This window comes from Panthera uncia, chromosome B4 (genome assembly GCF_023721935.1).
Source record: "Panthera uncia isolate 11264 chromosome B4, Puncia_PCG_1.0, whole genome shotgun sequence".
Lineage (NCBI taxonomy): Eukaryota > Metazoa > Chordata > Mammalia > Carnivora > Felidae > Panthera > Panthera uncia.
The window spans coordinates 128317388-128329499 of NC_064809.1; the positions used below are offsets into that span (position 1 = coordinate 128317388).

At 63.7% G+C, this 12112-nt stretch overlaps 1 protein-coding gene across 1 annotated transcript; it reads right to left on the bottom strand.

The window, feature by feature from the left end:
- Positions 1 to 719: 719 nt before the first annotated feature.
- On the bottom strand, positions 720 to 9511 carry SOX10 (SRY-box transcription factor 10). Its single transcript, XM_049626335.1, has 3 exons — positions 9033 to 9511; positions 4142 to 4413; positions 720 to 1855 (listed from the first exon to the last, which is right to left on the bottom strand). The coding sequence occupies exons 1-3, from the start codon at positions 9482 to 9484 to the stop codon at positions 1152 to 1154; spliced, it is 1428 nt and encodes a 475-aa protein (XP_049482292.1). The 5' UTR covers positions 9485 to 9511; the 3' UTR covers positions 720 to 1151.
- Positions 9512 to 12112: the final 2601 nt, after the last annotated feature.

Below are 12112 nucleotides of genomic sequence, written 5' to 3' on the forward strand. Positions count from 1 at the left end.
GGGGCGAGGGGAGAGGGAGCTACTGAGATAAATAAAAGGGGGCAGTCATGAGTTACATGTGGACTGTGGGGGCTGCAGAACAGGAAGATGGGGGCAGACAGAGCTACATACTTTATTCAGATACCACTGGGAAGCATAGGGCAAAAGGCCAGGGCAGAATGTACATGTCGGGAGTTTAGTGTCCTCGGCCTGCTCCCAGCCACCTGGGCGCCGGGCCCCGCGTCTCCTCCCGGAGCTGAGGGTCGGGGCCTGAGCAGCTACAGCACTCTGGGAAGCCTGAGGAGTTGGGGCTGACAGAGCAGGGACCGCAGAGCCTGGTGAGGGGCGAGGCGGCGGGGAGCCTGGGAGGAAGGCTCTGTGAATTGTCTCTGAACCCTTGCCTGGGGCCCTGCCTCCTCACCTGGGCTGTGCCTCCAGGTCTAGGAGGCTGTGGCGGAGGAGGAGGAGGAGGAGGAGGACCGGGGCCTCTTTCTCCGTTAGACGAAGAAGGGGGTTTGGTGGGCACAGAATTGCATCTCGAGGCCTCTGTACCAACTCCTGCCTGTGTCCGGAAGGGGAGGGGGCGCTGAGGGGATAAGGAGACCTCCCTCTGAGACCCCTCCCCTCCCAGGCTTTCAAAGCGGCGGCGGACATAGCCCACTGCAGGCATCATGCAGGTCTCTGGGTGGCTTTGATCTTAGGCACAGTGGCAAGGGCTATGTCAGACCCCTCATTCTCCACGAGAGCGCGAACATGGGCACAAGGTACGGCAAGGCCTCCGGTTCCTGCCCAGCCCCGGCTGCCTCCCCCACCCCCAGAGGAGGGTGAGAGTGGGTCTTTCTCAGGTCCTGGGATGAGGGTCATTCCGGGGAGGCGGGTGGGGGGTGGGAAGGTGCGGCCCCTCATCGTTCAGTCTAGGGGCGACAATCAACCTCCTTCTCTGCCCAGCCTAGGAGCCCGGGGCTTTGCCTGGGCTGGAGCCTGGATAGGACGGGGTGGGGTCATCAAAGGCAGTGAGCCAGACAGAAAGCCTTCTCTCCGCTGTCAGCCTCTGCACCCTCCTCCATGGCCCACCACCAGGTCTGAGATGGGCGAGGAACAGGGCACAAAGGCTGGGGGAAGGGGCATGCTACCCAGAGGGGCCGGGCAGGGTGGTGATGACAGGGCCCCCTTTAAGGCCGGGACAGCGTCGTGTATACTGGCTGCTCCCAGTGCGTGGGGCTGTGGGACTGGGGCCCTGAGGGGCTGGGGTCAGAGATGGCCGTGTAGAGGGGCCGCTGCGAGGGCCCCATGTAAGAGAAGGCCGAATAGAGGCCAGAGGCCTGGCCTGAATGGCCGTAATAGGGTCCTGAGGGCTGATGGTCAGAGTAGTCAAACTGGGGGCGGGAGATGGAGGGGAAGGCAGAGCCGTAGTGGGGCAGGCTGAGGGAGGTGTAGGCGATCTGCGAGGTGGATGGCTGGTCGGTGTAGTGCGGGGGGCCCTGGGGCCCCGCGGTCTCCGTCTTCACCTGGGCTTTGGCATCCACACCGGGTGGCGAGACCGTGGGCAGAGCCACACCCGGTGGCTTGGAGATCCAGGCGGAGTGTCCACTGGCCACAGCCAGGGCGCTGCCCAGCCCGTAGCCGGCTGCCGAGTAGCCGCCCACGTGGCCCGGGTGCCCGTTGGGTGGCAGGTACTGGTCCAACTCGGCCACGTCAAAGGTCTCCATGTTGGACATTACCTCGTGACTGATCTCACCGATGTCCACGTTGCCGAAGTCGATGTGAGGCTTCCCGCCCTCCCCCATGGAGCGCCCATCCCGCTTGGGGTCTGCCTTGCCCGACTGCAGCTCTGTCTTTGGGGTGGTCGGAGGGGTAGGTGGACCATGGCTCTGGCCTGGGGGGAAGGGAGACAGAAAGCAAGCGGGAAGCCGGGTCAGAGTCTTCTGGATCCTGATGGCTCACCTTCAGAAAAGCTGCCTCCAGGAGGCCGAGGACCGATCACTGCGTGACCTCGTGGGTTCTGCGTGTTTGGGCAGCCCGAGCTGGCATTTCACTTATTTAATGGTCTAGGGCTGGTCTCCAGTTGTCTGAAATTCCCCATTCTTAGGGGCGTGTCCTGCCTCCCGCCCAGAGCAGGGGCTCCCTCCGTCACCCATGTCCTGGAGAGGCTTGCTGCGTTTTGAAAAGCCCTCTCTGTTGGGGAGTTCTTCCTCATATCGGCTGATGTCGGCTCCCCGCCCTGCTCCACTGCCCCTTCGCTGTCGACCCCGACGGGTCTGGCCCTTGGTCTGCACTTGTCTGTTCTCTTCTGCGCATGCCTGGCTTCTGCCAGCTGCTCTCCTTGGTGCCGACCTCTCCTGCCCTCATCGCTCTTGACTGCTTCACTTTTGCTAGCTTGCCTGGGCCCCCTCCCCCACCGTCCACCCCCACCCCTGGCCCCCAAACAGCCATGTGTCCCCTCCGGCCCCATCCCTCCTGCCAAAGCCAGCTCAAGTGCCCCTCACTCCAGGAAGCCTTCCCTCCGACTCTGCCCCACCAGCCACGCTCTGTCCCCCCACTCCATGCTCAGCTGTGCAGCCCCCAGCCCTCCAGCAGCTTTTTCTTGCTGGATCAGGAGGACACTTAGATATCTAGCTGACTTGCTCCACCCCTGTTCCAATGTCTATTTGCTCACTCACATTGTCATTCACCCGATGCTTAGGGCGGGGGACGGGGAGGGGGGGGGTGGGGCAGCGTGCCAGGCACAGGGCATACAAACGTAAATCAAGTGGATCCTCTCTTCCTAAGCTCAGAGTCTTGGGGGAGATCCAGAGACGCGCACAGTAGTGGAGGGCAGCATCAGAAGTTACAGGGTATGCAGAGGGCTCAGGAGACTAGAGGAAGGTGCCACGCCCACCCCCACCCCCACCTGTCCTGGGGACTTGGGGAAGGTCTCACGGAGGAGGGGTAGCTGAGCTGGGCCTTGGAGAAAAAAAAGCCCATGCCCACAGTTATAGCCTGGGGTGGTGGTTCTGTACCTGGTTCGGGGTCTTCTGGTGTGTGTGTGTGTGTGTGTGTGTGTGTGTGTGTGTGTCCCTGAGTCTCTGAAGTAAAGTATATGTGTGTGGGGGATCCCCTCAGAGAGAGAACACGTCCACAGTCTACGAGGCCAGGGGCTCCTTGAGGGCATTTCTGTGTCTCTCCCCCCCTCTCCCACCACTTCAGACCAGAGGCAATGCCAAGTCGTGGCCCGGCCGAGCGCTCTGGATTTTGAGACACCGCCTGGGTTTGCATCCTGGCTCTGTCACTGTGCGATTCTGGGGAAACGCCTACCGTCTCTGACCTACTGCCTTATCAGTAAAACAGAGATGACGGCAAGCGGCTCAGACTCGGCCTCCTTCTGGGAGGCTCTGGCTTCACGCACACTTGTGTCTTCTTCACTCATTAGTTTTCATCCCTGCCCCTCCCTCTGGACTGTGGGGACTCCCACCGCCAGGGACCGTGGTGGCTTCTCTTGTTGATGCCCCTGGTGTCTGCTCCCAGGCCGGGCACAAAGGGGGACGCCAGGTGTGTCTTCTGAAGGTAGAGCTGTGCTCACGCAGGCTTCTGAGCCCAGGCGGCGCGGCTGCCCTAATCACGGTTTGGAGTGACTGAGTTAATACTCAGTATGGCAATTAGCGGGGTGCCTGGTACACCCCGAGCAGGTGCTCAGTTAATGTCAGCCTTACTTGCGCTAATGGAGATGAAACAAGATGGCCCTATGTCTGTTCCTCCGTGGCACGATCTCAACATCCCATGCCGTGGCTCCCCCGTCAGACTGAGAGGTGGGAAAGAGGCAAGGGTCTCGCCTCCATCTGATCTCCCATTTCTCAGAAGCATCCTGTCTCTGCTTTCCCTGCTGTAACTCACCCCCGCGCCTCCCCGGCCTCCTTAACTGGCCTCTTGGCTCAGCAGCAGCAGCGCCCTCTTCCATCAGCCAGAGCCATCTTGCCCAGCCACTTCCTCTGGCGCCTCAGCTCCCACTGAGGTCCCTCTGGGCCCCTGCACCCCAGCTGGGGCAACGAACGGCACAGCGCCGCCGCGAGCCTCCCCAGCGCCCAGGGCGGTTGTGGGTCATCAGAGTCTCACGACGGCCAGCCTTCGCCCCTCCCCAGCGCCCAGGCTGTCCCCACCCAAAGCTCATCATCAGCCCAGCGCTCACCTGAGGGGTGTTCAGGGTTCCCGTCTGACATGGGGGAGCCCTCTCCCGGGTGCCGGTGGTCCAGGTGGGCGCTCTTGTAATGGGCCTGGATGGCGGCGGCCCCGCCCTGCTCGGCCTCGCCGCCGCCGGGACACTCTGACTCCCCCTGGGCCGCCTTCCCATTCTTCCGCCTCCGGGGCTGGTACTTGTAGTCCGGGTGGTCCTTTTTGTGCTGCATCCGGAGCCGCTCGGCTTCTTCAATGAAGGGGCGCTTGTCACTCTCGTTCAGCAGCCTGGGGCAGTACAGTTGGGGGAGACAGCAGAGGGGCCAGAGTGAGTATCTACCCTGGAAGAAATGAGGTCCCTGGATGGGGAGCCCGGCGGGCAGGGCCCGGTTCTTTGATTTACAGTCTGGAAGATGTGAGGCCCAAGGAACCACAGGCTCAGAAGGCTGTGATCTCTGTCCCTAAACCCAGGAGCTTTGGTGCGAGAGAGGTGTGAGAGCGGGATCAGGCTGCTGCTTCTGGCAGCCCCCCGATGATGGAGTTAGCGGTAGGAATAGAGCATCTGAGGGACGCAGAGCTTCGCTCAGGTCAAGGAAAGGAAAAACTTTCTCGTCATCAAAGCTGTCCGCCGGTAGAACACTGGCTGCCTCCTTAGGGGGTGGGCTCCCTGGAGCTGGAGGAAGCAGCAGAGTGCGGGGGAAGAGCCCAGTCTCTGCTACCTGCTAGCGTGTGACCGCAGACAAATCACTTCTCTGAGCCTTCGTTGCTTCCTGTCACTTCTCTGAGTCTCAGTTTCTTCCTATCAAATGAGGATGATAAAGCCTACCTCCCTGGGTGTGGGATTGGCCAAGGTAGTGTGCGTGAAGCACTCTGCACTGGGCCTGGGGGCGGGGAGGGTGGGCACCTTGAGGAACAGGTGCCGTGCCAATGCTGGGGGTAAGCCCTCTCAACTCTGGAGTGCTCATTTTGTGAATTCCAGTGTGGTGCGGCTGAAGGGGCAGGACGTGAGCCCCCTTCCCTCTCTGTGGGGTCACTGCATCCTGGGGGAGATCCTATCTCCTTGTCCAGGGGGTGACAGAGGGTAGAGGAAGCTAGACTCTCTACCCAGACCCTGGGACAGAGGCAAACAGACCCTCTCCCCAGTCTGAGACCAAGCTTGGAGGAAAGCCTTGAAGGCAGTGCCCCTGCCCTCCCAGCTCCAGCCTCGGGGCCCGGGCTGGAGGACGGTAGAGGGGGTGATGTTTAAGGCTCCGATGCCCCAGGGTGAGGAGGGCAGGACAGGGTACCTTGCAGAGGGAGCGGAGGGGAAAGGACGGACTCCTGAGTCCTACACAGGAGGGACTTTGTGGGCGCGGCTCTGTCCCTCTGCCCAAAGGGCCTCTCCAGCTGCCCACCCCCTCCCCAGTGGGTGCTCTCTTCCCCCCGTCAGCAGAAGCCGAGCCCTCCTGCCCAGGATGGGAGGGGGTGGTCATACCAGGCACCTCCTAGCCGGTGGCGGCATTCCTGTGCGGCTTAGCTTCCCTGGCTGCCCCCCTCCCCCCAGGCTGCCGGCACCCAGCCTAGCGTAGCCCAGCTTTCGCCAAGGGTCCCTCCGACTGAGTGATGGGATGGAGACCCCAGGCCAGCGCCCCAGGGGTCAGAGAGTGGGCTGCAGCCCCAGGCCGGGGCCCCTGGGAGGCTGGACCGGCGGAGTGGGTGGGGCGGGCCCGAAGGGGGTGTGCGTGTTGGGGGCGGGGAGACAGCGGTACTAGAGGGCGCAGAGCAGGCCCAAGACCCCAGCGCGGAGGCTCCGGAAAGGCTGGGGACCCTGAGCTTCCTGTCCCACCCAACTCTTCCTTGTGCCCTCTGTGTAGCTGGCAACTGGGCGTGACTCAGCAAGAAAATGGCAGGGGGCACGGAGCGGGGGCACAGGCCAGAAGAGAGGGAAGCTTCCAGTACCGCGCTCACGGTCGCCTCCCACGCGGGGTCCCAGCAGTACCCTCACCTTGACAGAATCCGCACTTTCAGTCCTCCCCACCCCCACGCGGTTGTCAGATGGCTCCAACCCCAACCTCACACTGACCTCAATTCTGTTCACTCCCTCCTAACCCCAGGCCCATCATCCGGCCCCACCTTGTAAACCCTCTCAAATCTAATCTTGACCCCAACACCAGCCTCACTGGGCATGGCCCCCCTCCCAGTCCCCAGCGGTGCCCACAGCTCTAACTGCAAACCCCATCCTCATTTGGCACCCGGCCTCTGTCTTCTACGTGTTCAAAGTTTGGAATAGAGGACATGGAGGGTAGACTGGTTCTCCCCCACCCCGGGAAACCTGGAAACCCCGGCCAATGGGTGGGGGGCTCCCAAAGTGGGGCACTCACTGCTGCTCTCCTGTTAGGGAAGGGGCCTGTGGGCTTGGGGGTCAGGAGAGGCTCCAGCCTGTGACCCCCTTTCTAGTCTCCTGACTCTATTCTCTCCAGACAAATCAACCCATATACAACCGTCACCACGCGATGGGTATCTAACAAGACTTTCCCAGGCGCGCACGGAAGGTTAGCTCGACTGTCGGAGCTCACGTCGCCACTTAGGAGCCAGGACCTGGACGCTGGTGTGTCTGACCCCAACCTACTTCCAGCACCCCACACGGTCTGTCTGCATGTCTTGCTGTTTTCGGGTGTAGGGCCCCCGTTTTCCAGTTCTGTCTAACCATCCCCCTTCCTGATGGCCTGGGAGTCATGATCCTGGGAGGGCTTCCAGGAGGAGCCCCTGGAGGGACTGGCCAGCCCAGCCCAGCCCATCTTTAGATGCCTCTCAGGACCCCTCAGCCAGGATCCTGGTAGCCCGCTGGGCGTGGGCATGGCCTTGGATCCTTGTCAGCGTCCAGCCACCCTCCTGCCCCCTGGGGCTGGGTCCTGGGCAAACAGTGCCTGCTTTCCTGATTGCCCGACCCTAGCGTGGCCCTGGAGGCCAATCGATGATGGCCAGAAACCAGTCTTCCTGAGGGAGCCCGAGCCCAGGGCTCTGGTCTGGGGGAACGGGGACAGGGACGATGGAAGGTCCAGTCTTAAATCCTTCGCAAGGGGTGAGGGAGACGTGGGGGTCCATCCTTGCTTTGATGTTATCACTGGGCCGGTGCTGTGGTCTGTTCACAATCCCCAGGGCCTGCTCGTCTGCCTGCCTGTCTCCTTCCTGGCTCTCTGGCTCTCATTTGCTCTTCTCTGTACCAAACTGGCCCCGGGCTGAGCCCTACCTGGGTGCGGATGGACCTTGGGCAGAGCTGGAGCCTCTGGGTCCACACAGCAGGCTGGCCACTAAGCCCAGGGCCTGCCTGCCCAGGATGAACAGAGCGCCGAGGGCGGAGACGGGGAGGTGAAGGACTACCAGGCCGTCAGCAAACACGTGGCCAAGGACAGGGCCATGGGACTGGATGTGAATCCCTCTCGGTCTCTTGGGGGCCCTCTTCAACCTTTGGCCTTCTAGGCCCTTCCATGATGCTGGGGCCAGCATGGGGACGGCAGCAGCAGGAGGGAGGCAGGCTCCCCTGAGAAGCCCGGACTTTCTGAAACTCAGGTGCGCCTCGCTCCTGCCCTCCCCATCTCTGCCTGTCCGCCTCACTCCTGACCACACCTTAGAGTGAAGGGGTAACCCGCCACTGTCACCAAGGACAGTGTGGGGGAAGACCTCCAGATGAAGAATCAGGGGACCTGGGTTTGGCCCTGCTCTGCCACCAGCTGTGACGCGGCCTTTGCGATCCCGTTGCCTTTGTGGGCCTGTCTCTCGTGGGGAATCAGGTGGCCTCTGCGGGCTCGTACCTCCCGGAGCCCCTGTTCTTTTTCTGAGCTGCCCGGGATGCCTGAGGTCGGGGGTTGCTGCCCTGCTCAACATATCCCAAGGGGCCGGGCTGAGCCCCAGACCTGAGCTGAGGGGGGCCCCGACTTCCTCCTTGGGGGGCATGTTCTTCCCCAGAGGTTCGGCCCCAGGGAACCTGGGACTCTGAGGGACCCTGGGTAGGAAGGGGCCAGGGTTTCCTCCTGGGTATGGCTCTCAGCGCCAGCTCTGGGGCTGAAGGGGTAGGAGGTTACTCAATGCTGGGTGGGGCCCTGGAGAAGAAGATGGCGGCGGGACTGGGAGAGGGAGGGGGGGAGGGAGGGAGGGAGAGGCAGGCCTGGCAGCTCTGGGACAAGGTGGGAGGGGAGACTTCTTTCTGTGTGTCCCCTTTCCTAGGGAATGAAGAGCCCCCCCCTCCTCCCCTCCCCAGCCTGAAGGAGGAGAGGATTAGGAAGGCACCGTGAAGGTAGCTGGGACGGGACGGGATCCTGCAGTGACAGATCCTTGGTGGTTCTTCGTCCCTCACTCTTTCAAAGACTCCTGTCCGAATTCCTTGTTTTCTTGAGCTGCCCCCTCATGCTCCAGCTGGCTGCCTCAGTTTCCCTGCCTCTCCAGCCAGGCCTTCGGCTCTTTCCCCAAGCATTCCTCGGGCATCCCCCTGACCACTGGGACTGGTGGCCGTGGCACCGCTGAGTGTGCTGTGCCTGCGGGAAAGCCATGAGTGAAGGCCTTTGGTGTGGGCCGCTCGGGATCCTTCCCTCCCCCTGGCCTTCACTCCCCCAGGGAGAAGCGCAGACGCTGCGCCCGCCACCCGACAGAATTCCAGCCACGAGGGGGCGCCCTCTAGCCCGCTGCCCCAGGTGGGGAGCCGTGCCTAGGCCGCAAGGGTTCTAAGCCAGCGCCACCCCAAGGGGGTAGTCGTGGGGGAAGGGCGGGCCCGAAGCCCACACCTGGTCTTCCAGGCCCATCAAAGCGGTGGCTCCCCCCACCCCCCCACCCCCCCACCGGGAGCGGGGCCCGGGCAGTGCCCGTCCAGCCTGAATCCACCCGCAGCCAGGGGGCCCGCGGGAGCTCCCCGGAGGCGAGTCGAGGGCGCTCACCTCCACAGCTTGCCCAGCGTCTTGCTGAGCTCGGCGTTGTGCAGGTGCGGGTACTGGTCGGCCAGCTTCCTGCGCGCCGCCTGCGCCCACACCATGAAGGCGTTCATGGGCCGCTTGACGTGCGGTTTGCTCTTGCTGGCGCCGTTGACGCGCACGGGCATGGGCACCAGCGTCCAGTCGTAGCCGCTCAGCACCTGGCTGACCGCCTCGCGGATGCACACGGGGAACTTGTCATCGTCCGCCTCGCCGTCCTGCTGCTCCTTCTTGACCTTGCCCAGCTCGCCGGGCCCCGGGCTGGCTCGCAGGCCCGATCCGCCGCCGCCGCCGCCGCCGCCGCCGCCGCCGCCGCCGTCGGGCCCCAGCGAGGGCGCGCTCCCTGGGGACAGGCAGCGGGGCTCCTCGGAGCCCACGGGGCTCAGCTCCACCTCGGACAGGTCCTGCTCCTCCGCCATGTCGCCCCCGGCCGCCGCCGCCTCGGCCGCCTCCCCGGGGCCCGCCGCCGGGGTCCTGGCGAAGAGTCCAACGCCCACCTGGACGGGAAGGAGGGAGCGATGGAGCGGCGGGACGCGCAGCCCCGACGGCGGCCCCGAGACGCGACGCGGGCACAGCCCCGAGGTGGCGCCCGCCCTGCTCCCCCTGCACCCGCCGGAGCCCCTGGGGCCCGCGCACATGCCAGCCCCGGGCTCGGCCTCCTAGCGCCCGCCCTCCTCGCCTTCCCACCACCTGGTCCCAACCGTCTCTTGGTGTGGGTGGGTTTGGGTTTTTTTAAACCTCCTTTTGGGTGGAGGTTTGTTGATGGAAAGGAAGAAAAACGGACTCTTTATTCTGCTCTAATCCTGGCTCCTGGAATTTCCCACCTTTTCTCTCACCTTTCCGGCTTGCCTTCTGCCTGCCCCCCGATGGAGTCTAGAGGAGCCGGGTGGGGGGCAGATACGGATGTCAGTCACTCCCCACCCAGCCCGACCCCGCAGGGGCCCAGGCCCGGGCCCAGGAAGGCAGGAGCGGAGGAGCGGGCTGTGCACTCACTCACCTCCTCGGACCTCTCCTCCAGTCTGGGGCTCGTCCTTAGGAAGTGGAAAACCGTGTCCCAAGGTGTGCGGTCCAGCTCGGGGCTGGGGGGTGACGCTGGTGGGCTGGGAGGGAGGGGCTGGGGGGCCCTGAGCCTCAGGCCGCGGCCTCGTCAGGACGGAGCCTGAATCCTCACCACCAACCACCCTGGCCGGACAGCCTGAGACTGACTGAGCACTGAGCTGCTGCGGAGGGCTGGGAAGGAAGGAGGGGGAGAGGGGGAGGGGGAGGGGAGGGAGGGAAGGGCAGAAGGTGGAGCCTCCAGCGCTGTCCTTCATCCCCAACACTCAGGGCTCCTCCGCCAGGCCCCCCCACCCCAGCTCCAGGCGCTGCTGTCCCAGGCCCGTCTTGGGGCCTGGACTTAGGGAGATGGAGGAACGGGGGGTGGTCAGGCCAGGAAAGCCAAGGGATGTAGGTGGGCAGGGTCAGAACCGATTGCTTGCAGGACCCCTTACCCTCTGCCAACCGGGACCCCCAGCCTCCACCTCAGGCAGTGGGATGGGCAGGTGGCAAAGGATGGGGGCTGCGTGAGAACGCCGGTGAACTTTCTGTCGACGTGTGAACTCGGCTGGCCCGTGTCGCTTCCTTTAAGACATCTTACACGGAGAGTGCCTACGGCGGCCAGACGCGGCTTCTCAGCCTGCCTCACCTGCCTCCCGCCCCTGCCTAGGCTGCCCTCTGCCTCAGCTCATATGGCAAGAGACAGAGCATGCAGGCCCATACCTGGTGAGGTAGGGCAGCTGGGCCCCCCACCCCCACCCCCTGCCCAGGGCAGAGGCCCCTGCTCCACCCCTGGGCCCTTCTCACCAGACACCCAGCACATGTAAGGGCCGGGCTGGCTCAGGTACAGAGGCAGGACTCAAGTTCCCAGGAGGCTGGCCAGGGGGCTGGGCTGGGGGTCCACTCCAAGTAGGTCTGAAAGGCGTCTGGGGCCCCACTTCCTGGGCCCCAACTCCCTCCTCGCTGGAGTTCATGCTCTCTTGGTGTGTGTTTGGGGGGGGGGGGTGTCTCGGCCCCCGGTTAGTCCCCCACCCCTCCACCCCACGCCCGAAGGGCGGGGAGGTGCCCTGCCTCCCTCTCCCGCCTCTCTGTCCACTTCTGTCCCCAGCCACCTCCCCAGTGGGGTGACCTCCCTCCTTTTACTTTCCTTCCGGCCCATCACCCAAGGCTCCTGTTCCTCTCCTCTTTCCTAGGTCCCTCCCCCGAAGGCCACAGCCCCTCTCTCTTCTCAAAGGGTGAGTGTCGAGGCAGAGGTGTGGGTATACATGGAGCGGCGGATAGAGCCCGGGCCATGCTGGCGGCCACGTGCAGTTCTGAGCTCAGTGGCTGGGCCAGGCCCTAGGCCCACCCCAAGGGAGTCTTGTCTGGAGTGGGGCTGCAAAGGGGGTCTAGGCAAGGCCTCATGCTTGGGAAAGGCCAAGGGGGTGGGGGGGGGTGGGTAATGGGACACAATGAGGTAGTCACACGAGGCAAAGGCATGTTGGGGGTGGGGGGAGCGGACATTGGAACACACACACACACACACACACACACACACACACACACATGCTCGCACACACAACCAGCCAGACAATCGGGCCAGTGTGTCTGGGGCCTCGGAGCCCAGTGAATTAGGAGTTTGATAAGGGTTTTCTCTTTCTCTCGCTTGCCGGCCTTGGACAATCTCCCCCCAGTTTTCCTCGACGCCACCCCCAGCGCTGCCAACCCTCCTCCCCCCGCCTCCCTTCTCTTCCCTGTGCCCAGACTCTTGTTCGGGGCCTTGAAACAGTGAGCTGTCTTTGTTCGAAATACAGGTGAACGGCAATCATGTGATTAACACACACACACATAAAAAGCTTTTTAACAGCGCCCGCCCGGCCTCAGAACCGCCCAGAGAGGAGCCGCCCTGGATGGACAGAGGGACGGAGGGACGCTCATCCAGCCGGTCACGTCCAGCTGCCCGCAGCAGTCTCCGACACTCGCTGCTGGCTGCCCGCTGCCCGCCTGCCCGGCATCTCTCGATCCCGGTGGGT

Coding starts and splice junctions, on each gene's coding strand:
- SOX10 (XM_049626335.1), bottom strand. CDS start 9,484: ATGGCGGAGGAGCAGGACCTGTCCGAGGTGGAGCTGAGCCCCGTGGGC. Junction 4,414..9,032: donor ACGCTGGGCAAGCTGTGGAG/GTGAGCGCCCTC, acceptor GTACTGCCCCAG/GCTGCTGAACGAGAGTGACA. Junction 1,856..4,141: donor GAACCCTGAACACCCCTCAG/GTGAGCGCTGGG, acceptor CCTTCCCCCCAG/GCCAGAGCCATGGTCCACCT.